This window comes from Phocoena sinus, chromosome 15, assembly GCF_008692025.1.
Source record: "Phocoena sinus isolate mPhoSin1 chromosome 15, mPhoSin1.pri, whole genome shotgun sequence".
Lineage (NCBI taxonomy): Eukaryota > Metazoa > Chordata > Mammalia > Artiodactyla > Phocoenidae > Phocoena > Phocoena sinus.
This window is the reverse complement of record NC_045777.1, coordinates 42859258-42886225: the sequence shown is the minus strand read 5'-3', so window position 1 is coordinate 42886225 and position 26968 is coordinate 42859258. Positions and strand designations below refer to the sequence as shown.

The window sequence follows — 26968 nt, the reverse complement described above, 5'->3', positions numbered from 1 at the left end:
CTGGTGTTCTGTGCTTCAGTTTCTTCACCCGTAAGACAGAGATCTTCACAGGACCCCCCTTGTGGGGCTGAGATGATGACTGAATGAAGTAACCCTTGCTAACAGTATTGGGCCCCAGAGTAAGGGCTCTATAAATATTGGCTACTATTATTAGGCACTGGGAGCTGCTGATGGCTTTTCAGAAATATAGCAGTGTAGGGAAATAATACCAGCATTCCAGCAACAGTGAACATTTATTGACTGTTTCCTAAGTGCTGTGCTAAGTGCCTTTTATGCCTTTTATTCTGGGGTGCAAGACCCTGAGACCTCAGATGTCCTTTAGAGCGGGCAGAGGCCAGTGCCGGCAGACCATTCAGAGAACTGGAGTATGACCGGTAGGGATGGGATTCTGGACCAGGCTGGCGATGTAAGTAACAGGAAAGGACGAGTCAAAGGATGAAACTTACAAACAAAACCCTGAAAAAACCTTCACGGTATTTTCTGATTGTGAAAATAATGTATGCTTGTAAAAAACGTGTGCTGAAAAGTGTACCAAAGAAATCAAATTGAAAATCGCTCATAATTCCACGGATCCAGAGATGACCCCTCCTAAAGTTCTGGTGCATTTAAATCCAGTCTTTTTTTCCTGTTTGTGTAGCAGCATAACGTATAACTATCTTATATCCTGTCTTTTACGTTTGCAAGAGACATTCTGAAGACCAATCAGTAGGACATAGAGAGGCAAAGAGTCAGATGACTGAGAGGCTTGGGGCCCTATTAAGTGGATGAATGACCTTTGCCAAGGTCAGGATGTGGGATGAGCCTGTCGGGGTGGAGGGCCATGGTGGTCAGTTGAGTTGGTTCAGGATGCTGGTGGGGGCTGCAGGCAGTAGGAACTCAGGTGAGTTATCAGCTCTGCAAGTGCATATTTGGAGGTGGGTCGCTTGAAGGTGGTAGCGGCTGTGGTGGCAGTGAACGTTGTCTCTGAGGAGGACCATGGTAAAGAAAGAAGGCGTGGGATAGCAGAACTGCATGACGTGGGTTAAGACTGAGCTGTCGGTAGCTGGCCGAGTGACCTGGGCAGGTTGGTTTTACTCCTGGGCTCAGTTTCTTCTTTTGTAAACAGGGACTCACTGAGCCTATTTTAGGGGGTTTACAAAGTCAGAACTGTTTTCACACCCATAGTAAGATATTTGCTGTTTTTACTCTAATCTCTCACGAGGGTACTGTGGAGTTTTCGAGAAGCTACATGATGTGTGATGATGTCGTGAGTCTGTGTGCAGTGCATTGTGTCAAACATTTCTCAGTTTTCATTTCTAATATGGTAACTATAAATGGGTATATCAACATTAATAAAAGCTCTTCAGTTATGTTTAAGAGTTGTAAAAGGCTACGGAAGCCACAGCATGTGAGAGCTGCAGCTATACAATGGTAGTGCCTGAGTTGTTGAGGGGATTAGATGGAAGGGTGTATATAGAGTGTTCAGCATACTTCCAGGCATGTAATATCCTTTCAACAAATCAGAGCTGCTATTACTTTTTATAATCACCTGTTACTGACAACTACACTTAAGCGGACAGGAGTGGAGGGCCAGGCAATGGAGACAGGAAGGGAGAAAAGCAGGAGAGTGAACGTCCTGGTCATCAAGGGAGAGGAGAGGGGGTCACCAGCATCGGAGGTACTGCAGGTCGAGGTCCGAGCTCAGCTGGCTGAGGAGGTGATTGGCTCCTGTCTCTGGAGGGAACTGTTTTAGTTGAGGGGTGGGAGGGGATGCTAGTGGGGTTGGGGGCGGGAGGCTGGCCGTGGGGGCCTGGAGGTGGCACCTGTCGCTGCCCTTCCAGTTAACGGAGGAATTAAAGGAAGGAGAGAGCTCACCCCTGTTCACCTGTGCAGTTTGGCTCCTGTAATAAAATCTAATCTCCTTTACTGATTGTGTGAGGCGCTCAGACCCCAGCCCTCACCTGGGCATCGCAAACCTGGGCCTGGCAGAGAAGTTTGTGTGTGTGTGTGTGTGTGTGTGTGTGTGTGTGTGTGTGTGAGAGAGAGAGAGAGAGAGAGGTTATTTAGAAATGTCCAGTTGTGCAGTACGTAGATAGCACTCTGGTCTGAGCTGATTTAGCCTACACATTCTCATTTCATGATCAACTTCCTAAATTATTTCAATAGCTTTTTCTATTTTTGTGGGTCCTGGAATTGCGATGCGGTCTTGCTGAGGCCTGTTTTATGAAACGAAATACATTACAGCTAGACTTACACGGCCTAGGAGAGATGTGACAGTGCCCCACCACGCCCAGGCCCATCCCCAGGGCGAAGCCTCTGGCTGATTTCCGTGATGGAGAAGTCCTTCCTGGGAAGGTTGTCATTGTTCCCTTGGGTTCGGCCCAGTGACTCGCATCAGGCACGACTGCCGGGAGCTTTCCTTCACTCTCATCCACTCTGGGCTGAGCATGTGTGTTTCCTGCTCTGTCCATTTCCAAGTATATTCATTATTCATTGTTGCTGCCCAGTGGAGGGAAAATAACTGTTTCTGTGACCAGCAATCTACTCATAGACACTTGGAGCAATTTCAGTGGGATGTGTAGAATTTAAAGTCAACTGAGAAAGTGCTTTCACCGTAATGGTGTTGACAAGTAATTTTTTTTTTTTTTTTTTTTTTTTGCGGTACACGGGCTTATGACTGTTGTGGCCTCCCCTTGCGGAGCACAGGCTCCGGACGCGCAGGCTCAGCGGCCATGGCTCACGCGCCCAGCCGCTCCGTGGCATGTGGGATCTTCCCGGATCGGGGCACGAACCCGTGTCCCCCGTATTGGCAGGCGGACTCTCAACCACTGCGCCACCAGGGAAGCCCCGGCAAGTAATTTTTGTCCCCAGTGACTATTTCTAGCCACTCACTCACTTATTAGGAATTCTGTTAAGTCTTATGCCATCATTATCTAATTTAATTCTTGACAACAATCCCACAGGGGTGAATATTTTTAGCTCCATTTTATAGATGAAGAAACTGGGGATCAGAGAAAGATCAGGTCCCCGCTCAAATGTCGCTTCTTCTGCGAAGCCTTTATCACATTGCATTGGTCTCCTGGCTTCACAGCATTTACCATTATTGAGTTTGTGTGCACACATCCGTGGGCATGTGTATGCGTGTGAAACGGTTTTTGTTTTCTTGTTTCTTGTCTCTCTGCTTCTTGCACATAAACTCCGTGAGAGCTGGTAACCTTGTTGGGTTTGTCTGTTTCCCTAGGGCCTAGAACTGTGCCTGGCAGAGATATACTCAGAACATATTTGTTGCATTAACAGCTGTCATCTCCTCCCCGGTCTTTCAGTATGTGGATGCTTATAGGGAATCCGGGATCCGAAGCCCAGCATCCGTGGGATGCCTCGCATTGCTCCCGTGAGCAGAAGGGAATTTTGATGATCCTGCTGTTGAGTATTAGGCTGGGGAGGTAGACGAGAGCTGAGGCAGAGCCTGGGGAAAGGACAGCTTCAGGCTTTCCCTGTGTGTTAAGTTAATTATACACAAATTACACATCAAATACGTGTTATGTTTATCTCTTAAGGTTAGAGAATTGGAGGTTAAACACTGTGTTTCAATGATATATAGTTTATGGGACAGAACACACTTGTTCCTTTAGAGAAGGATTTTTTTTTTTAACTTGAAATAATTATACAGTAAAGTTCCCATATATGCTTCACTCAGCTTCCCCTAACATCAGCGTCTTATGTAACCACGGTGCAGTTGTCAGGACCAAGGCATCTGCGTGGTGCAGCCCTGGTAACTGGACATGGTTTTCCTGAGAACGTCCTTCTTCTGTCCCAGGAGCTGGTGCAGGATCCCACATTGGATATAGTTGCCATGTCTTCTTAATCTCTTCTGGTCAGTGACAGTTTCTGGTCAGTGACAGTTTCTAAGTCTCAGAAGAGTGCCGGTCAGTTATTTTGTAGAATGTCCCTCAGTTTGGGTTTCTCCCACGGTTTGTCATGATTAAACTGAAGTTATGCAGTTTTGGCAAGAAAGCCACAGAAGTGTCCTTCATTTCCTATCATGGGGGGGTCATGATGCCAGTATGTCTCGTTACTGGTGATGTCCACGTCAGTCCCTTGGTCAAGGTGGTGTCTGCTGGGTTTCTCCGCTGTATTGTTATATTTTTTCCTCTTTGTAATTAATACATATCTGAGGGAAATACTTTGCAGGAAAACTTTTTGACTTCAGTTTGCAACAGTATTTATTTTTTGCCCGTGGGAACACATTTCAGATTTTCTAATAAAAGTTACTGTGAATATAAGATTCATTTAAAACATTTTTTCCCCCTCTGACTTAGTGAAAAAGGATTAATCACATTTAAAATGAAGGACATTTGTACTTTGGAAGGTTGGTGACGATTGTACAGAACTATGCATTAAAACATCTGCAGTAAGACCTTTATCAGCCCAATGCATGCTGATGTTTCTGCTCTCTACTATTTCATTAAAAAAATTATCCACTAAACTGAATTTATGATCGGCAGTTTGAAAACACTAGTGTAGTGAATCTGTTATTCAGAGCAGAACTTGGTAAAATGTGATTTTTCCACATGAGGGAACATTGAAATTAGGATGCTGTTAGAAAGTCAGTCCTCTTTCCTCTTGGAAGCTGGGGCTGAAAGGTGGGGCTTATGATCCCAGGAGGATAAATAAAGCTTAGAATGAGAATTTTCAACTTCAAAGAGTCTAGGATTCTGAGTCCACCATGGGATACCCGGTATCAGGAGCTTGCTTTCTTAAGCTCTCGTGGCTTCATGGTGTCGTGGTCTCTTGCCTGAGTGCACCTACTGATTCTTATTTTCAGGATTTATTAAACAGAGTCTGAGCCATCACAGTGACTCAGCTTGGGGCACAGGTAAACCACTTTGTGAGTTCTCTCTAAGTGGGACTTCAAGTTCCCCAGGGAGCTTTCCAGAAAAACTGATTCCAGGTGATGGAGGCTAGCTCGGAAGTGAAACAAGTTGCAGAGATAAAGCTTTTAAAAATATTGGGTTTTGGTCTGTTGGCTTTCTTTTCGTAAAGTTAGTGTTTTTATAGGAGCTATCTCTGCTTGATCAGTTAGAAGGGCAACTAACTGTGAGAAAAATGTCAGGAGTCCTGGGCCGGTGCTCATATATGATGATCCAATTGAGATGTTTTTCTTCTTTTTAAAAAAATTTTCATTTTGAAATATGTACAGCAAGTTGCAGAAATAGTGCAGAGTTCTCGTGTAGCTTTCACCTTATACAGCTGTAGTCTAATGAAACACCAGGCGAGTAACATTGATACAGTATTATCCACTGATCTGATTCATCCAGATTTCCCAAGTTGCCCAATAGTGTCTTTTTCTCTGGTCCAAGATTCAGTCCAAGATGACACAAGGCATTTATTTGTCTTGTAAAATATCTCCTTTTTAATTTAGCTTTTCTTGTTCTTAGGGTCAACTTTGACTATACTGATATATTAAGGATGAGAATAGGTAACTGCCCCACCCACCACCCCAGTACCTCTGTCCACTCAAAGGATTGAGGAATTTTGCCTCCTGGTGTCCTTGGTTGTTTGAGCTGTTAACACCTTGGTTGGATTAATTGTTCCACATGTCAATGCAAAGGACAGGTGGGGACCTTTAATCCTTGATGGGGCTTTTCCCCAAGAGAACCTTATTTCCTATAACCTAAGTGTTAACTTAGCCTGTACATTCTACTAACAAACAGGTTTCAGATTTTCTGTTCTTTCTGATGAGTAATAAATGAATTAAAGGACCAGTGGAAGGAATTTATTCTTTCTTTCCTGGAACATAAGTGCTCTGAAGCTGATTTGATTGTCTCTAATTTGAGCTTGGCTGGAATTCCTCTCTCTTTTGATTTTAAAAAGTCAGAGGATCTTGTGGTTGTTTCTGCTTTTACCATCTTTCCCCCTCTTCCTTTTATTCTACTCTGACTTTTGAGAGACAGCTGTTGATAATCAGTCCTGGATAAATCCCATTTATTTTCTCTACCATCTTTCTTTAGCCTTTGGACCGTGCTTTTAGTTATTGATTTGCCATTTCTTATTCATTCATACCCTCATTCAGCAGACAGTAAGTGCTGTCTGTGTAAGAGAAACTGCTTTTTTGTGTGTGTGAGCTTTTCCTTGGAGGGCATGCCTTTGGACTGTGGCTGGATTAAATTAGGAAGACAGAGCTTTCACTGCCCCATGATCCCAAACTTTCACACAGTGCTCAGTGAAGGCGCGAGAGAGGCATGGGTGTTGAAGGGTAGGTAAATCAGGTGGTCCCAGGGTTGCATCCTGGCATTGCCACGAACTACCTACATGGTTTTCTAAAGGCTACTTTAGTCTTCTGGTCTCTTCTTTCCTCATCTGTATAATGGGTACAATATTACCTTATTTGTAAGGTTATTTTAATGGCTTAAGGAATTAATGGCTGTGAAGTGCTTGTACAGAGTAGGCACAGTCAGTGGTAACTTATAATTTTTTGTTGTACCTCTTCGGATTTCCCATGAATGTTGTGACGATGGAGCAGAATCTTACATAACTCAGCAATGAGTGGACTTTGTCCACTCGTCACCAAGTATTAGGTTCTCTGTGTAGATAATAAAGTACAGTATGTGTTTGGAGAAAGGAAAATCAACGTGAGCTCAAGTCTACAGGTAGACATTATGGCAGAAATGGAGCTTTGAGGTTTGCCTAGGCTTCGCATGGTGAAGAGCAGGTGTTTTCCTGGTGACCTTGGCATCTGTCTGGCCATTGAGCTTTTATTGGGCTTTTTTCTTTGGTCAGAGAGGAGCAAGGGCATGATGCCTGCTTTCCAGTAGCTCATGATCTAGTGGGAGCAGTAGCCACAAAGAGAATGCCCCCTGTTGTGTGGGTGACGATGGGTGTTCAGGGCACAGTGGAGTATCCTGGAGGATTCTGTGTCTGAGGGCAGGACTCTACAGTGAGTTGGCCAGGCAGACAAGGCGGGCAATGGCATTTTAAGCAGAAAGTGTCCAGAGGCCCTAAACTGTGGAGTGAGATTGGGGAGCTGCAGTGTTGAGACACTGCTGACATTTCAGCTGGCTGGTGAGCACAGGGGGCAGAGAGGTGAGAGGTCCAGATTCTGGAGGTTGTGCTGTCTGGACGTTATTATTGTTTCTTCCTTTCTACTGCTCTAAAATGATTTAACTTAAAGCTGATTCTGTAGATAAAGGGAACCATTTTACAAATGGGTGTAACATGATGAGATTTTTGTGTTAGAAAGCCAGAGAGTTGAGACCAACAGCTGCCAGGCTGATCTGGGGGCCCATCAGGTGTGACTGAACGTAGAGGGGTGGGAACTAGTGCATTGCAGTTGGAGTGGACCCACTTTCCCGCCCACCTGCTCTGTCACCTGCCATCCACCCATCCACCTATCCACCCACCCACCCATCCATCCATCTACCTATCCACACACCCACCCATCCATCCACCTATCCATCCTTCCACCCATACATCCACTCCGCTCCCCCCATCTATCCACTCACTCATCTCCTTACCTAGCCATCCACCTACCACCCAGCCAAACAGCTGGGGAATCTGTTTCTTTCCTTTCTTAACCAGGAAAGAGTGAACTGACCCCTGGGCACCTCTTTTTTCCATCCTTTGTCCATACCAGACTACAAAGTAGACATCAGTATATTGACAGAGGTTTCATCTCCCCATCATTGATTGATTGATTAATTCATAAAGTATTTAAACTCTGCTGGGTGTATGCCAGGCCTTGTGCTAGACCAGCAGTTCTCAAAGTTTTGGGGATCCCTTAAAAATTATTGAGGACCCCAAAGAGCTTTTGTGGGTTATATTGATATCGTTACCACATTAGAAATTAAAACAGACTCTTTTTAGAACAGAAGAATACACAAGCACACAGTCCCTCAGCCATCAGAGTGACCCGTCGTCACACACCTTGTAGTCTCTGGAAAACTTCACTGGGCAGTCGTGAGTGAGAGTGAAAAGGCAAATAATAATGTCCTGGTGCCATTATGAAAATAGTTTTGATGTTGCAGAGGCCCCCACACCATGAAAAGCCGCTGGGCTGCATATTGGGGATACGGTGGGCCACGAGCCTGGCACAGACCTTGCCTGTGTGGGACCAGGTCCTGTGGTGCATGTGGAAGCCCATGTTGGGGTCTCACTGAGACTTGGGGTGTTGGGGGAAGGCCCTCGGAGGGAGAGACGGCTCAGTTGGGGCTGCAATGGGCATTGGCGGCGGAGGACAGGTGTAGCGGGTGGAGGGAACAGCACGTGGAGGGAACAGCACGTGGAGGCCCAGAGGCCTCACGTGAGGGCCGAGAGCAGTTCCTTGTAGCTGTATGTTAATGTTGCATTTGCTAGAACGAGACCAGCACTTTGCTTTCTCTGTGTGACTTCAGCGTGATGTGATTTTATCCACTCATTTAATCTCAGAGGCAGACACAGCTGTTCTCAAGTCCCTTCCCTGTGTGACTGTGGCAAGCCCGGGGCCAGGTCTCTGCACTCCTTTTGGAGAGCCTCCTATTTCAGATGCCGAAGCGGGTTTGTCAAGCTTTGAAAATGCCAACAGCAGAGCCACGGAACGTGAGGGGCTCAGAGGCAGCATGGAGGTGTGCAGCAGAGTGGAGGCCAAATGGAAAAGCTCGATTAATCATCAAAGAACAGGAAGGCGACACTTGAGAGCTGAGGCCTCCAGTGAAACAGAAGCAGAACTGCTCTCTGATGTCATCCCGTTATCAGTGAGACTCCTTACGGAGGGGCTGGCTTTCGCCCCCTCCTCCCCTCTGCCTTTGAAATGACGTCCAAACTAGAGGTGTAGGTCTTGGCCAGGTGCAACCTGAGACCTCCTTCGCCCTGTGTGGCTGTCGTAGGAGGGGCCTGCTTTATTGTGCGTGGACTCCGTGCTCAGCCAGCCACAGAGATGAGGCCAGACCTGTTTCGCTCTGTCTCTGTTTTATTGCAAAAAGCCTGGGGGTATCAGAGGGCTTTCTTACCTCAGGCCCTTCTGGCTTGATGAGGTGATTGCTCTTATTTCTGCCTGTAAATTGTGGTAGAGTATTCAATTTCAAGGCATCTGGGATGAATTCTCGAATTAAGAACGTTAGAATGCTACACGCGCATTACAGCTCCGGGGAAGGGCGGCTTCATTCTTCCAAAGGTGTCTTGAGTGCAAGCAGGGGTGAAGATACTGTCAGGGAGCTGTGAGAGTTAAGGAGGGTGCAGCCCACACTGAAAAGATAGAAGGACATGAGAGAGAAAGCCCCTCTCTGGTGGTTTCTGTAATAAACCCTCAATACCTGAACAAATCAAACCTATTTGCTCCTGGCTGAGTGAGACCACATGTTGTTAAAAGTCAGCTTGATTAGTTTCGAGGCCTCTGCCAGCATTTCCATGGCTCTGTCCCCTGTCCAGGCACCATGGGTTGGGGGAGGTAATGAAATCCAGCAGAAAGTGCATGAAGTTTGAGAAACCACGATCAGATCCTTTAAATCTGCCGCCAGTTCGTAATTTACAAAAAGGATTTTGCTGTTAGAGGCACAGTCCCTTCTGTGAAGTCTCTGGGTTTCCTGGGGGGGGGGGTGGGGAGGTGGGGGGCTGAGGGTGTCTCGGCTCCCAGGTTTGGGGAGCCAGGCGAGGAGCAGGGAGCAGGCCCTGCTCTCCTGTAGATGCTTCCAGAGAAGTCGGAAACCCAGATTTGTATGTAAAACCTTCTGATTTAAAAAATACAATGAATTAAAGATGTTTTATTTATTTTTATAATTTTTTATGAGGTATAGTTGATTTACAATGTTGTGTTAGTTTCAGGTGTACAGCAAAGTGATTCATTTATATATTATAGATATATATTCTTTTTCAGATTCTTTCCATTATAGGTTACTACACGATACCAAATATAGTTCCCTGTGCTGTACAGTAAGTCCTTGTTGTTTACCTATTTTATGTATGGTAGTGTGTGTCTGTTAATCCCAGACTCCTAATTTATCCCTCCCCCGGTAGGTGTTTTAGAACATGGCATGTACCAGCCCTCACCCTGGGATGCCATTGTAAAACTTCTGGTTTATAATGGAGGTTTAAAAATCTTCCTCCTTTCCTTGTTTCGTTTAAGACTGTTGTTCACTTTACACATTTCCCCCTCCCACCTCCCTACAGTGTCAGTGTTGTCCGTTTTTGTTTTGGGGAGGTGTCATCTTTGAGTGTCCTTTGCTCATCCCACTGTTGCGCCACAAGCATCTGTGAATTTCACTGAGTGCTTAGAGATGCTGGTCCTCTCCTGGTTGCCACGTAGATCAGAAAAGAGGGGACGTGTGCCCCTGGGAGATGTGGCTCGGCAGGGAGCTTCTGTGGGCTCTGCCCGGGGCACTGAGTAAGGACAGCATCTGTGCCTGCGAGGCTTAGTTGTCCGCCACGGACGTGGGGTCTGCCCTCTGAACCTGACACCCCCTCAGAGGCGGGTTTGGGGATGGGTGGACAGGCCTAGTGGTCCTCAAAGGGTTGGTCGGTTACACATCCAGAACCTCAGCCCGGCTCTTCGGACCCGAACCTCAGCTGCAGCTCTGAGCACGCTGCCTGCCCGCGCAGGGGGCGTTTTCTCCTTTGCCTGGGGTTTTGGTGGCCTGCTTGGTCTGTTTCCCTCTCTCTCACCTGGTTTCTCACAGGTCCAGGTTATGGTTTGTTTTCCTTTTCAGGCTTTGGTGGTGATATCTGAGTATGGGTGAGCCCCAGCTTGTCCCTCTGAAACATTCAGTAGAAGGTTGGGACACGGGCCTCCGTTTCGAGCTGAGGCTTACCACTCCGGAGAGTCAGATTTAATGAATATGGGGTGCAGCTGGGCATCAGCGGCTCGAGAGCCCTGGGGCGGGAGGCCTTGCCGGGAGGTGATTGACTACATGTGCTCCAGGGACTGGACGCCCTCGGTAAGGTCAGCCTGCTCTTCTGTTGATGGCCTGATGTTTTGCAGGTGAAACTTTCTGGGGCCCTTCCTCCTCTCTCCCAGTATAAAAACGTGGGTGTTGTTGAGGTAATGATTGGGCCTCTTTTCTGGGCCGACTTTGTTTCACTTACGATGCCAACTGAAGCCCCGTCTCCTTGGTCCGGCCTCCCTGCCACTCACCCCACCTCCAAGCTGGCTTTGCTTTTATATTCTGTTTGCTCTCACCCACAGCGGGTGATTGTGGGCCGTTGAAGGGCAAGAACTGTGATCATATATCTGCATCCCCAGAGAGCCTCGTAAAGGGGAGACGTGTGTGTTTGTCCATTGACCTAGTCCTGCCCCTGGCCGCTGTTGCTCCCATTAATTTAATGTATGAATGAGCATTGCACGCTTGCCAAAGGGGACAGACAGGGAGGGAGCTGCTGGTCACGGTGCGGGAAGGACAGCGTGTGTCACGTCTTCAGGTCAGACAGTGTGTATTAAGTCAGAATAACTAGACGTAATGCACAGGCATTTAAAAATAAGTGAAAGAATTTTGGTGTTTCCGATACTCTTGTCTTTTTTATGAACTGTGGCCTCTGGATTGTGTTAATGAAGATAAGCATTTTATAAATAAAATTTACGAAGATCAGCTATATGGTGGCTCCTCATTTTTGTGAGATCTGGCTAGAAAATTTGGCAAAATATATTTTCTGGATTTCCTCCATTTCCATCTCTTTTGGGAAAGGAATGCAAAGGTTTTGTTAAAATGAATCGTCCCACCAGAATGTAAGTTCCCAGAAGGCAGGAGAGGCACAGTGAACGTTTGTTGAATAAATGGATGGGTCTTGGATTTGTGCTAGAAATGACAGAGCACATCGGTGGTCTGCTGGTGCCTGGCCTCGTGGGGCCTGCTTTCCTCTGTCACATCTTCCAGCAAAAAATTATATGTGAGGGAAGCTCAGTACTTTTACAGGTGAGGAGGAAACAAAGGCTCAGCAAAGTTAAATGAAGTGTGAAAGTCACAGAGCTACTAAGAGCCAGGGTTTGCACCCAGCTCCCCGAAGCCTAATTCTCCCCCCACAATGATTCACCCACTCTGCTGGGCAACACCAGATGCAGGGCTTGGTGGAAATGCTACTCGAGACCAAGACTGCATCTTATTCCACTCTGACTCCAAGTGAAGTCTTCTAGAGAAAAAGTCCTGCAACTTAGTATTTCATAGCACACCTTTCTATCTGGTATACTTAGCTGGTGATGTTGTAAAAGGAATCAGTCTTCTCTTTACAGGCCAGTTACAGTATTTTTTTTTTTTTTTTCAAAAGCTGCCACTGAGAACATTTTTCTAAAATAGAGATAAATCTGGAAGGAGCATCGTAGTGATGGTGTGGGTAAAGAGCAGAGAGAACTTTGTATTTCATGGGGCTGCAGCACTAAACTAGGATGTCTTTGGGCATTCGATAGTTGATTTAATGTCTGAACACAGGAGAACAAAAGAAGTATTAATAGATGTTCTTATGTTCTCAATATTCTATTACGCCACCTCTTTGAAACGTCCACTTTTTGTTTATGAATATGTTGCTTGTGTGTTTGGAGAAGCACATTGAAGAAGTTTGGCTACATGCACATCCTTGTTTTTCCTCTTTCCTGTGACTCAAAAGAGACAGAAGGTCCCTGTGCCTTGGTCTTGGAGTCAGTCACAGCTGTGGGTCTGCGGGGAGAGTGAGCTTCGTGTCTGCCTTTGGAGTTAACATCTGCCAAGCGAACCGCTATTTATGGGGCAAAACTCATCTGCATTTAAAAATTGAAAACGTGTAGTAAACTTGGAAACATTTCCTTCACTTTAGTGCTTGAGTTTAAGAAAACTGTCTTGTTTTCAGTTCATTCTTTCATTTGCTTACTCATTCGTTCGTTCGTTCATTCATTCATTCATCCAGGTGCTTGCTGTACATAAAGACAGTCTACATACTGTGGGATGTATCAAAAGCAGGGCATTATCTCTGCCCTCAGGAAACATCCATGCTGGTGGGGAAGACAATGTAGTGGCCCAGCAGTAAATGGGTAGAAAGTGGAAACTGCTGTGGTGACTGATGGGCTGTCGCACCTCAGGCGCGGTGTGTTGTGGGCTGTCACACAGCAGATGTGGTGAGTGATGGGCCATCACACAGAAGATGGTGGCTGGGGCTTGTTCTGGGAAGGCCTCCTGGAGGAGGAGACATCTATAAGTGTTTTGAAGGGTAAGTGAGATGGAGGAGAAAAGTACCTTCCAGGCAGAGGGACCAGCGGGGGGATCTTTGCGTGTCCTGGCAGAAGGGCTAGTTTGGAATGTGGCAGGGAGCTTGGGTGACACGTGCGTGTGGAGCTGAGGCTGGATGGGCTTCTTGCGCTCCCCCATCCGGCGCCTGGTGCAGTTGGTGACTTGGACCTGTTTAGACTAATCTTCCCGTGAACCCCTTAAATGTGCTGACCTAGCCCACTGGGATCCCGTGCTCCTACCTTCAGGAGGACATAGCTGAAATCAGGTTAGGGGTGCTAGTGTGGCCTCGGCGGTTCTCTGTGGCTTAATTCCTCCAGCCTTTCCCAGCGCTGACTATAGGAGCAACTTTGAGCCGGTCACTTAACCTCCAGGGCCTCGGTTTCTCTCTGGCTGAGACCAGGTGGTGGGGTCTCCTGAGCCCACTTCTTGTCACCGCCATTTCCCTGAGCCTCCTCTCGCCTTCAGCATCTGGGCCCCAGGTGCTCCCCCTGCAGCGTGTCCAAAATTCCCTGTGAAAGTGTCATTGTCATCTTCAGTCTCAAGCAAAATTTAGTCCTTCATGGTTTGGGGCTTGAGTTTTGTAATGTATGAAATTCTTGATTTATCTTCCAGCTTTTCCTAACTGGGACCAGGGTTCCATGACAGAATTAAGTGCAGTGCCCGGAGTAAGGCATTCATTATATGCCATGAATTAACTTTGCTCCTGTGCTTCTAGAATGCTACTAGTTACGTGCCTTCTTTAGGGGAATTGGAAAAATAGTTACTTGGTGTATGCACATATTATTTTCCCTTCCCTTCCCTTGTTTCTTTTTTTTTTTTTTGTGGTACGCGGGACTCTCACTGCTGCGGCCCCTCCCGCTGCGGAGCACAGGCTCCGGACGCGCAGGCTCAGCGGCCATGGCTCACGGGCCCAGCCACTCCGCGGCATGTGGGATCTTCCTGGACCGGGGCACGAACCCGCGTCCCCTGCATCGGCAGGCGGACTCTCAACCACTGAGCCACCAGGGAAGCCCCCTTCTTTCTTTTTCACTGCAAATTGAATCAGAAGTTTTCATGCTGTTTTGCTACCTGCTCTCTCTCTCTTGGTGTTGTAGACTTCAGAAGAGAGGCCCCAGCTGGACCCAGCAGAAGGCACAGCCCTGCGCTGGAGTTTTGTTCTGGAACTGGGGATTCAGAGGAAGGGACGAGACCACTGAGCAAAGCGCGTCTCAGAAGGAGCTGAAAGGCAGTTAGGCTTCCATGCTCTTTAGAATCCCAGCTTCTCAGAGTTGAGGAGGGCATCACCGGGCGACGAGGGTAGCAGCTCCCACACCGGCGTGGTCATCAGCGTCTCCTAGGAGGTTAAATACAGATGCCTGGTCCCCGTCCTGGAGATTCTCTTTTGGGAGGTCTGGGTTGGGCTCTTCACATTATTCTGTTGCTCGGCAGGGCTTGGGGACCCAGATCTGGCCGAGCTGTCTTTTGGATGCGTCTCTGCTCTCATCCCCGGTCCAGCATCTTCCATGTGGCCTGTATTAGCCTCCTGACTGGTCTCCTTGCCCTACTCTCCCCGCTCCAGAGTCTGAGCAGCAGCTGGAGGGATCATTTAAAAATATAGAAGCATTTTGCCACCCCCGTGCACACGACCTCCCGTGTCTGTGGCTTCCTGTCGCCTCTCAGTTCCTGCGAGGCCTGGCATCATTTGGCCCTTGCCCCATTTCTGATCTCGTCTTGCTTCCCTGCTCGCTCTCCTGCAGGCCCGCTGGCCTTCTTGCTCTACCCCCAGGCCTCTGGCTGGCTCCCACCCCGGGGCCTCTGCACCTGTCATGCCCTTCCCAGGTCTTTGCCTCGCTCCAGTCGGCCCTTGGCTCACACGCCACCCCCTTGGAGAGGTCTTCTGCGACGACTTGCCTCCCCCCGCCTCTGACCCCAGTCCTAGCCCATGACACCCTTTCATTTCTTCCCAGCACTTACCAGTATCTAAAATGGTATTGTATTTATTTTTTTCTAACCCCCCCACTAAAATGAAGACTCCAGACAATACTCTGTCTGTGTTCTTTACTGCTTTATCCCTGTGCAGAGAGAGTGCTGTTTGGCGTTTGACGGTCTCACCTATATTCGTGGACTGAACGAATACATAAATCTCCCCCTCCGGCGTCCTGGGTAGGGATCAGTCGGCCTCGGGCTAAACGTCCTCGGTGATGATTCTGCGCATCTCAGTTTGTATTGGGACACTTCTGATTGTTGGGCTGTCCTTCCTTCAGCGGAAAACTGAAAGCAGGTGTCTGCCTTCTTTCTGGCCTGGGAGCCCCAGCTCCTCGCTCCCTGCTGGGGAGTTGGGGATGGTTGAAGCTGCTGCCCGTCAGCACCCTGCAGCATCGATTTAAGGGGACTTGGGGTGGTGGACCCCGTGCTTGATGCCCAGAGCATCCTTTGCTGAAGGGCTTCTTGCCCGGCCTCTGGAGTGCTGTCTGCACGGCCTTCAGTGTCAGCCCCTCAGGGGCTCTAGCCCCTTTCCCAGGCAGCCTGTGGTCCTGGTCCCTGGCTGCACAATGCGGGGGTGTGAAGGGGCCACCGTAGCTCCAGAACAGTCTGTGGGGTCAGCCAGGGCTGCCCCTGGATCTGGTCACAGCCCGCTGCTCCCTCTGCCCTGTCCTGCTGCCCTCTCCTCCTTTCCCAGGGCCTGACCCTAAGGGCACACCCTAATGAACACCCTGCATGCCAGGCTGCCCCCCGATCGTCTGTTCCTCCGGGATCCCAGCCCGGAACAGTTGCCTGTTTGCCTCAGTTTTTAGGTTTATTCCACCCTCTGGAGGCCAGGGAAGATCATAAAAGGCACAGCCTGACGGCCCCGTCCCGCGGTGGCAGGGGTCAGCGGAGGCTTTCACTTGGCCCGAGATGCTCCCGGCATGGCATCTGAGGCTGTGACGGCACTGCTGCCCTTGGCTCGGCTGCGGAGCAGCCCCCGGGGAGCGGAGGAGGGCTGCGCAGACTCCTGGCTGGGATGTAGGTCATGGTGCTGCTGACCTCCAGCTGAGCACTGTGTGGCGAGGTGTGTTCCGAGATGCAGTCAGGTTGATGGCCTGAAAAAGCCACTCCTGGATTTCTTTCAGGAGAAAAACCCTTGGGCTTTTCTCAGGAGTCGAGCTGATGCTTTTGTGATTTTTATGGACAGCAGCTAGGTCAGCAAGATCTTTGAGTGTTTAGGACCGGCCAGAAAGGCTGAGGAGCAGCCCGGAGAGAGAGGGTTGCAGGAGAGTGGCCCGCCCTGAGTTTGATTTCACACTTTGACACGGGCGAGGCTGCCCCTCTTTACGGAGCATCCGCTACTGCACTGGGGGCTGAGGCTGTTCACTCTGGGCTTGGGGGAGGGAGGCGAGTACACGAGCATCGAAGTGGGAGAGCCCACTGAGTGCACCCGGGGCACAGTGGTGGCAAGTTAGCAAGCCGAAGTAAAGTCTGAGTAGGTCTCAGGCAATATTTGGGATACAGTTATACTAAAACATTACTCGTTTATCTGAGATTCACATTTAATTGGGTTCCCTGTAGTTTGTCTGGAGCCCTAATAAGGGAAAAAGAGAAGTGCCATTGGATGGGGTGGAGGGACTGAGCAGCTCACCGAGCATTTGGAGAGCAGGACCGCTACCCGAAGAGGGGGCATCTGGTCTGGGGTTGAATGTTGACACCACTGAGCCTGGTGGACATGCAGAGGGTGGGGAGAGGCAGAGGCAAATCTAGGTGGTGGATGGCGACGGCGGGGGAGCTGTGGCCAAGGTGAGCTGTCCTCTGTGTGGCCGGACAGTCAGGAGGGGAGGGGCGGTGAGCCAGCCCTTTAAGGACCTGGACGCACCCCAAAGCGCCAAGGTGCCACCCAACGCTTAAAGTCAGGGGCTTTTTGCCTTCTAATTAACTAACTTATTTTAATCAAAGTAATATCGAACCACGCTGAAATAGTTTCCACAGGGAAGTGTTTTAAGTTCATTTTCTCATCCCCTGAGGTCCTGCTCCTACGTACTCTCCAGAGGTGACCAGCTTTCACTGCGAACAGCTTCCCACTTATCATTTCGGAAATGTCCAGGGATGTTCTGTGCATCTAGAAGCAGAGATGTGCATTTCTCTCCATGTTATTTATCTGCTTATTGGACTGCAAACTGGACGTCGTCTGCATGCTTGATTCTTTCCCCCACTTAACGGTGTTCCCTGGACTTCTTTCCGTAGTAGTACCCATGGAGGTCATGCATTCTTTTTATTTTTATTTAATTATATTAATTATTTGTACTTCTATTTTATTTTTAAATTGAAGTATAGTTGATGTACAGTAATATATAAGTTACAGGTGTACAATATAGTGATTCACAATTAAAAATTTTTTTGGAGTACACTTGACTTACAATGTTGTGTTAGTTTCAGGTGTACAGCAAATCGAATCAGTTATACGTATACATATATCCACTATTTTTTAGCTTCTTTTCCTATATAGCTTATTGCAGAGTATTTAGAAGAGTTCCCTGTGCTATACAGTAGGTCCTTATTCTCTATTTTTTTATATAGTAGTGTGTATACATGAATCCCAGTCTCCCAGTTTATCCCCACCTTTCCCCCTTGGTAAACATAAGTTTGTTTCCTACATCTGTGACTCTATTTCTGTTTTGTAAATAAGTTAATTTGTACCGTGTCTTTAGATTCCACATATAAGTGATATCATAATACAGTGACTCACAATTTTGGAAGGTTATGTTCATGCATTCTTTTTAGAAATAGAGTTTAACATTTTTGCTCTTGGGTGTTCTGCCACCAAAATGAAGGCAGTTAAATATTGGTTCATAGTATGTAACTTTTCAGGTGACTTTGGGGATGCTGGTTCACTTTGGAACTCAGGGTGAATAAGCCACTCTTATTATAATCTTCTGGGCTAGTGGCCCAGTTTGGGGATCTCAGTGTCACCAAGTCCAGCTGTTTTATTATGGGGTGACCAGACACCATGAGCTGCGTGAGTGGAATCAGTCTGAATTGCTGATTAATTTAACAACATATTCAAAATGTTTGAATTAACGTAGGGTTATTTCTTTCTAATAAGCTTTCTCCTCTTCTCATATCTGCGAGCTGACATGATTCATCTCTTTCTCTGACTGGATATTCTGCATCTTTTCCTTTCTCCTTCCCTCCTCCTCCCCCCTCAGTATTGATCTATAACTCAGCATACTTAGTCCAGCGGGTTCATTTGTAGCATCTTATGATCTAGTTTCCAGACCTTTTAAATAAATTACTTATTTATATGAGTGAACCGTAATTGACTTTTCGCTTGAGAAACCCAATTCACCAAAGTAGCCAGGCAGAGGCATAGTTCATTTTGCTCTATTATCAAGTCAGTGTTCAAATAATATTTTAGGATGATTTATTTTCCTCAGCATGAGAAAAATGTCAAGATTTATTTCCCATGTTTCGTAAATGTCAGAGGAAATTGACCTGGGACTGGGAGACCTCTCAGTGACTGGTGTTGCACAGTTTTCAGCTGAAAGACTGGAAGACAAAGCACCGAGCGAGCGCTGGTTGCGGGCGTTGCCTTTGTGCCCGGAGGGCTCAGGTTGTGGAGTGAAGAGGAAGTGGGATCCTCTAGACCAGTTGGAGAGATGACACCAGCAGGGGTGGAGCCCATGGGGGTGGGATGAGCCGGGTAGGCATTCCTGAAGGTTTACAGGGTGGGTGAGTCAGACCGGACCTGGGACAAGCCTCGCCCGAGGGCCTGGGTGGGAAAGCCAGAAGCAAGGGTGGTGAGGGGGTCAGCGGGGCAAGTGGCCCTAAGGAGGGGATGCGCCTGGCGAAGGGCAGCTGGTGGGGAGAGCATTCATTCAACGCTTTCATCAGTTGGTCCATCACATTCAACAGCTGTTTTGTTAGCACCTCCAAGGCCAGGCACCGTGCCTGGGCCTGGGGGTGTAAACTGAGTAGGCCTAGTCCTTACTCCTGAGAAGTTCACGGTCTGGGGGGTGAGCTAGGAGCTGGTCAGCTGACTAGGGGGTGGGGCAGAGGCTCAACGAAGGCTCAGGAAGGCCAGGGTGAGCGTTGGCCGGAGGAGGGGTGGCATGGATAGTGTGGAATGGTTAGGTCGAGTCTGTCAGAAGGCATTTGGGGTACCGCTGGGAGTCGGTCTTCACCCTGTGGCCTGTGGAAGTCGCTGTAAAGCAGGGGAGCCACACGGTACCATGTGTATTTGGAAAGAATCCCTCTGACAGCAGAGTGGAGGGTGGATGAGAGGGGACAAGGCTGGAGGCAAAGAGACTCCAGAGGGGTGGTAGTGGCCGACCTGGGACAGTGGGAGAGGTGGCCAAGGTCGGTAGCCCGGCGGTAGATTGGATGGGACTGGGTAACTGACCATTGGGTGGGGAGGGGGGGACAGGAGGTGAGGCTGCCAGAGGGAGTGTCACGTGGACCGTCAGGTCACCTATGATAGTTAGAGGCCCTGGAGGTACAGAGAAGGCCACGAGCAGAAGCCGGTCTCCAGTGGACGTGGGGCCCGAGCAGGACAGGTCGGCAGAGTGTGGAAGGAAAGGGAGCCTGGGGCCTCCTTTGTCCTTTCTTCCATCTCTGAAATACTTGGAAGCTTGACGGCCTCCTGGAATCTACCAGGGATGAATGCACCAAAGGGTTCGTTTCAATGTTTAATAACTCCAGCCATCATAACCGCTTTATGGAGATTACATTGGCTTTTCCATAAGTATTTTCAGTAACTAGAGTGAGATTTGCTGTCTATGGCCAAATCTCTAGCTAGCTTCCTTGTATTTATAACACTATACTTAGAGATTATTTTCAGAGTAAATATCCATCTTTTTCTTACAGTTTTCGTGTTTATGCTTAAGAAGGAAGGAGTCTAGGAAATTGTTATTCGTGAACTTCCCTTTCCGGAACAGATGGCTTCCGTCTGAATCTTGATGGGCTGTGATTGTCACTTAGAATGATTTTAAGCTGTTGGCAGCAGCGCCACACTGATGTTGGAAAACCATCCGGGTACAGGAAGGGCTGGAAGCTTGGCCGGGTGCTTGGGACGAGGGAGCCTGGGTGTCACGACACTCAGATGACTCCCTAGGTCTGATGATGTTAGGCACTTACTGCTCTTGGTCAGAAGCCACCATACAACTCGGAGCAAAGAGTCGAGACAGTGTCAGCTGACTGGGGTTATATCCAGTTTTGTCATGTGATTTTATAAATAAGACTTAAAGGTCAAAGTACAAAGTGCGTTTTCCCAGCATACGAACTAGGTCATGTATGGTGGAGTTCGTTTCGTGAGAGTAACTGTAAGACTGGTTATGACTCCGTCATGTTCTGATAGTGTCCGGGCCGTGCTTCCCAGCATCAGGGGTTGTCGGGGTCCTTCTGGGTTCCTGTCATAGTGGGTTTCATTCGGTGGGTCCGCAGGGAGCCTGTGATCCCTCGAGCTCTGGGCTCTGCTGGTGCCTGGGCTGCACTTTGAATAACAGGTCTGAGCTGGGGTGCCCGTATTTTGGGGCACAGAGCTCTTTGAGAAGCTGAGGGAACTGTGGTCCCTCAGAAAAGTGAGGCTGCCCCTCCCCCTCCCCACCACACCCCAGCCTCTGCCATTTCAAGGTTGTGGACCCATTGAAACCCACCGAGCATTTCCAGTTGTTTTTTTTTTTTGTTTTTTAATTTTATTGGAGCATCTTCAGTTTTGATTTCGGAAGTGGCTGTTAAAAAAGACGCTAATGCTACATAATGGCCTTTCAGTCGGTATCTTCCCTGGTATTTTTATAGAGCGGATGTTAATTTAAAACTAGGCAGGTACTATCTTGGTTACCTACAGGTTGGGATAAATGATCCTGGGGAGGGCCCTTTAAACTTTGCTGCTCCCAAGGTGTAAGGCTCCGAGCCTGGAATTCCTTACCCTCTGGCTTCCCACGACAGGGGTGGGTGCGGGGTGGGCATGGTATGACCTGCATTCCTTTGTGTTGTGTAAGTAAGAACCGGCAGGCGGTGTGAGCACCCATCGTGGTCACGTCTGGTCCTCTGAGATCCCCGGATGGTTTTGTGCTCCCAGCAGGTATCTGTTGATAATACTGGTGGTTCTAAAGTGAAAGATCTAGACACAGTAGGTTGATGAGTGACTGAGAAATGACCCCGGTGGCAACGGGAGGGACCAGGATGTGGCATCTGTGGCATTAACAAAACGAATCTGCGTGGCTCTCTCGCTGGGCGGAGCGCACTTTGGAAGTTGAGTGCGGTGGAGCGGGGTGATTGAGTCAACTGTTTGTTTTCCAGCGTCGTGAACACGGGGTGTCCCTGAGGCAGTTCTCACTTTTGGGTCCACAGTGGAGCCGCCCAAGACCTGGGCTGTGGACTGGAGGCTCCACGCACGCAGGAGGGATTTCATTTATTTGTCTCTAAGCCAGTGTTCTGTTCGCCCAGCCCTGTACTTCCTCAAACTGGCTTGGAAAAGTTAACCCAGGCCATGGGGATCCACTGTAGCACTTGAGTGGTGTTTACTGCAACATCCTCTTTGGGCTTCATTGTTCTGGCTGGTGTTTGTTCTGTCTCTGTTCATCCTGAGGTGGCCAGGGTGCTACCCTCTCCTGCCTCTACTCCCCCAGCCTCCCACCCAGATTATTTTCAGATAAATCCCAGGCATCATTTCTTTTGTAAATGTTTCAGTATGTCTCTAAAAGGTTAAGGCCTTTTTAAAATCATCATGATACTATTATCACACCTAAAATAATAATCCCTTAGTATCATCACATATCTAGTCAGTGTTAACATTTCCCTACATGTCTTATTATTTCTAAAAATGTTCTTCTATGTGAACTGAGATCCAGTCGGTTGATATATCGCTAGACTTTTTTTAATCTATACGTTCTGCTTCCACCTTTATATTCCCTGTAGTTTATTGTTGTTATTGAACAAGCCGGGTAGGGAAATGATGTGTCTGGGCCTGTTTTCTTCCCCGAGACACAATAATATCGAAAGTCAGCCACTTACTAATCCTACAGTGGCCTCTAAGTGTTGAAGTGAAAGGAAGGGTCGCACGTCTCTCACTTTAAACCAAAAGCTAGACATGATTAAGCTTAGTGGGGAAGGCATGTCAAAAGCCGAGATAGGCTGAAAACGAGGCCTCTTGTGCCAAGCAGTTAGCCAAGTTGTGAAGGCAAAGGACAAGTTCTTGAAGGAAATGGAAAGTGCTACAGCAGTGAACACATGAGTAAGAAAGCGAAACAGCTTTATTGCTCACATGGAGAAAGTTTGAGTGGTTTGGATAGAAGATCAAACCAGCCACAACATTCCCTTACGCCACAGCCTGATCCAGGGCAAGGCCCTAACTCTCTTCAGTTCTGTGAAGGCTGAGAGAGGTGAGGAAGCTGCAGAAGAAAAGTTTGAAGCCAGCAGAGGTTGGATCGTGAGGTTTAAGGAAAAAAGCCGTCTCTGTGACATCCAAGTGCAAAGTGAAGCAAAGTGCTGACGTAGAAGCTGCAGCGCGTTATCCAGATCTAGTTAAGATCTAGTTAAGATCATCTACGAAGGTGGCTGCAGTAAACAACAGATAATCAGCGTTGTGCCTGCAACAGCCTTCTGTTGGAAGAAGATGCCACCTAGGACTGCCATTAGGGGCTAATGCAGTTGGTGACTTTAACTTAAAGCCAATACTCATTTACCATTCCAAAATTCTTAGGACCCTTAAGAATTATGCTCAGTCTTTTCTGCCTGTGCTCTGTAAATGGAACAACAAAACCTGGATGACAGCACATCTCTTTACAACATAGTTTACTAAATATTTTAAGCCCACTGTTGAGACCGTCTCAAAAAAAAAAAGATTCCTTTCAAAATGTTACTGCTCATTGACAATGCACCTGGTCACCCAAGAGCTCTGATGGAGATGGACAGCAAGATTAATGTTGTTTTCATGCCTGCTAACACAGTATCCATTCTGCATCCCATGGATCAAGGAGTAATTTTGACTTTCAAGTCTTATTCCTTAAGAAATATATTTCATAAGGCTATGGTTGCTATAGCTAGTGATTCCTCTGATGGATCTGGGCAACGTAACTTGAAAACCTGCTGGAAAGGATTCAACATTCTAGATGCCATTAAGAACGTTCATGATTCATGGGAAGAAGTCAAAATACCAACGTTAGCAAGTGTTTGGAAGAAGTTGATTCCAACCCTCATGGATGACTTTGAGGGGTTCCAGACTTCAGTGAAGGAAGTAACTGCAGATGTGGTGGAAATAGCAAGGGAACTAGAAATGGAGCCTGAAGATGTGACTGAATTGCTGCAATCTCATGAAAAGACTTTAATGGATGAGGAGTTGCTTCTTATGGATGAGCAAAGAAAGTGGTTCCTTGAGACGGAAGCTGCTCCTGGTGAGGACGCTATGAAGATTGTTGAAATGACAACAAAGGACTTAGAATATTACATAAGCTTGGTTCATAAAGCAGGGTTTGAGAGGATTGACTCCGATTTGAGTCTGTGGTTTAAATACTATCAAATAGCGTTGCATGCTACAGAGAAATTGTTCAGGAAAGGAAGGATCAATTGGCAAGGTCAACTTCACCGTTGTCTTCTATTAAGAAATTGCCGTAGCCACTGCAGTCAGCAGCCATCAACATTGAGGCAAGACCCTCCACCAGCAGAAAGATTACCTCTTGCTGAAGGCTCAGATGATGGTTAGCAGTTTCTAGCAATAAAGTATTTTTAAATGAAGGTACGTACCTTGTTTTTTTAGACATCATGCTATTGAACATTTTAAACATAACTTTGATACGCTCTGAGAAACAACAGAATTCGTGTGACTCATTGTGTTGTGATATTCGCTTTATTGCTGTGGTCTGGACCCAACCTGCAGCGTGTCCAAGGTCCGCCTGTATATTTGGATTGAGGCTCTCTCCATGAGCCCTGGCTCACCTTAGTGGAAAATGGTATTTAGATACTATAATTTGGCCATAAGATTCTAGGCCTTTTCAGAGGACAAAGCTAGGGAGTACTTATTTTTTTCAATTTCAGATAAAGTTCATGTTAGCATTTCCCACTTAGATTCAGGACTACAGAGGTTTTACCTAGCCTCATCAATCTGTGAAAGAAAAATTCCGCTGAGTGAATTTGAAGATCTAATTGGCTTTATTCAGTGATTCATGATTCTGACAGCATCCCACCTAGAAAGTTGAAAGGCCCTGCCAGGAGCTGTGCAAAATAGAAGGCTTTTACGGGCAGAAGGAGGGTGTGATAAGGAAGTTAAAAAAGTGTATTATTTCAGGCAAAGTCAGCTTCCCTTGGAGACAGCAGGGGCGTCTTACCAGGCAAGTTACCATATTAGTGTAGACCAGGAAATTCCAGGCTGATTGGTTCAAGATTTACTCCTGGGAGAGGCTGAAACTACATTAAGTAAGGTGTTAAATCTTGGTGGGGCTTAGCATAAGTGACTTCATTTTGGCCCTATAGTTTCTTTTCTTTTTTTTTTTTTTTTTTTGCGGTACGCGGGCCTCTCACCGCTGTGGCCTCTTCCATTGTGGAGAACGGGCTCTGGACGCGCAGGCTCAGCGGCCATGGCTCACGGGCCCAGCCGCTCCGCGGCACGTGGGATCCCCCCAGACCGGGGCACGAACCCGCGTCCTCTGCATCGGTGGACTCTCAACCACTGCGCCACCAGGGAAGGCCCCCTATAGTTTCTTTTTAACAAATCTAATGTTTGTATCTCCTTTCAACCAAAATCCTTGGTCCTCAGCGGCAGCAACATAATTACTCATGTATTATCCCACAATACACAAACAGAAATCCCAGGATAACTACACTTATCACCAAAAATATGATTCCTGAACCCGCAGTATCTTTGCTCTGTAGTTCTTTTTCTCCTTAGGCTAGATTCCCCCTGCCTAAGGACTTAGCACATGAGGTCTTTTCTCACCATGCGGCACACAGGTTCATTTACTTCAACTTACTTTTGTGTTTTAGGTTATTTAATAAAAATAATTTTGTTTTATTTTTGTGTAACTTATTTTCATCATTCTAAAGATGATCTATATAGATCAAGGTGTTTTTCTAGAAATCTAGCTTCTCTCCCTGTCTCTTCCACTTCATCTTCTTTCTCCATAGGTAACCTTTCGAAAAATAGATACACTATCCTTTTTATCTTTAAATACAAGTAGCATCCCGTGTATACTTTTCTCCACCTCACATTTCCCACTTAACGAACCCTGGCCTCCGTCCACAGCAGTACATAGAGACCTTCCTCATTCCTTTGCCAGGGACATCCCACTCCATTGTGTGGGTGTAGTCTCGTTTCTTTCAGAGAACTGTACTTTTTAGGATTTCTCTTAACTTCCTGTTCTGGTGTCTTCTAGGAAGTACATTTTCTGGATGGGTATAGAAAGGAGGTGGGGGGAGGGGACAGGGCCCTGGCTGCTTCTAGAAGCAGCACCTGGTTGTGAGCACTACTCCTGTTTCTTCTTAGTTCTCATCCTGGATGGAGGGATATGGTGACTTTCTTCTGTACCGGGTGGGTGGGGCTTCTCTTTTTTCCGAGTCACACAATGTCCCTGGTTTCTGTCATTTCACATAGCCTCCTTTTGACTCACAGGTAGAAGTTCTTCCAGGGTTCGCCAACACAGTATTTTCAGTCTTAAGTTTTTGATGGTGGCATCTGTTTTGTGCGTCCTCAAGTTTACGTTCGTAAGGTTTCAGGACGGGGGTGTATCAGAGATTGTGCTTCACGTGCCATTTAAAAACAAACTGCCATATGTAAAAAGTAAATACAACAAATATTGTAAAAACAGTCTTTTCTCTCCTAACCAACGCTGAATTATTTGTGTTGCAGGGAAAAGGACTTGGAAGCCAAATTCATTATTCAAATGGAGAAAAGCAAAACAACAATCACAAACTTAAAGGCAAGTAGCGGCCTGGGCTGGCTCCAGTTCTGTGATTGTGTGTTTGTTTCCGCGTCCGACGGCTTGTGGGTAAATACAACACATCTGCTGTTTCCACAGCCCTCCTTTCTCCGTTCAGTTCACCACGTCAGCTTGCACTTGGCTTGGGCTTGGTCACAAAGCAAAAGGGTTGATGCTTTGTCTCCTGTCCCGTCCCTGGTTTCGCTGACCTGGGAGCCGGGCCTGAGCCGCAGCTCTGGGAGGTGACCTCATGGGTTTAGCCCTGACCCAGGCATTTCTATCCTGTATCCTGTGGTGGATCCTTAGCCTGGCAATTGGCTCATTGTGAATTATTAAATAAGCTTTGGCCCTAGATTTGTTTTCATTTTTAATGAAAATAATTTTGTAAACTTTGCAAGAGAAGCTGGTATTATTATTCAAAACTCAGAGGATGAAAAATTGAAAAAACTGAAATTTTTTTCTGGAAAAAAGAAAATTGAAAAAAAATCCCAGAATTTTCTGAGATGGTGAGTTCTTTTTGTACTTAAAGTATCCTGTTTTTCTTTCTTTGGTTAGTGAATTTGTTAAGGACCTTGAATACTTTTCACTTAGGGGAAAAATAAGTGTGTAAAATCAATAATAAAGAAATCATGTCCCTTATGAACCCAGCCCCATCCTCCTCCGATAGTTGTCATTAGCTCACAGGTTTGGGTTTCAGAGGCCTGGTGCCCCACGGCCAAGTGCAGATCAGCCTCTGGTTGGATTTCTGTTAATTCGTGGCTCAAGGGACTGGACGCTTTGAAATCCAGTTTCAAAGTCGTGCAACTTGATCCCCAGTGATAGAAGCTGGGGAATGTGCCCATCTTCGCATGGGCCGTGCTCTGGGCATTTCGAGAGGCCTCCTCTGAGGCTCTGGTGCCCCTTGGCCTGAGGCATTCTCCAGTGGAATGTCTTTCTTTCTCTGCTGCCCGCAGTTCTACCTTCTGGCTCTGC

The 26968-nt window shown here is 47.3% G+C and overlaps 1 protein-coding gene across 1 annotated transcript in view; it reads left to right on the top strand.

Annotated features, from left to right (window-relative positions):
* Positions 1-26968, top strand: part of LOC116740472 (kinesin-like protein KIF16B) — a 292307-nt gene that overhangs the window by 6384 nt on the left and 258955 nt on the right. The window contains exon 2 of the mRNA XM_032606120.1: positions 25927-25996. Coding sequence (XP_032462011.1) covers positions 25927-25996 — 70 coding nt within the window. The remainder of the gene's footprint in view (positions 1-25926; positions 25997-26968) is intronic.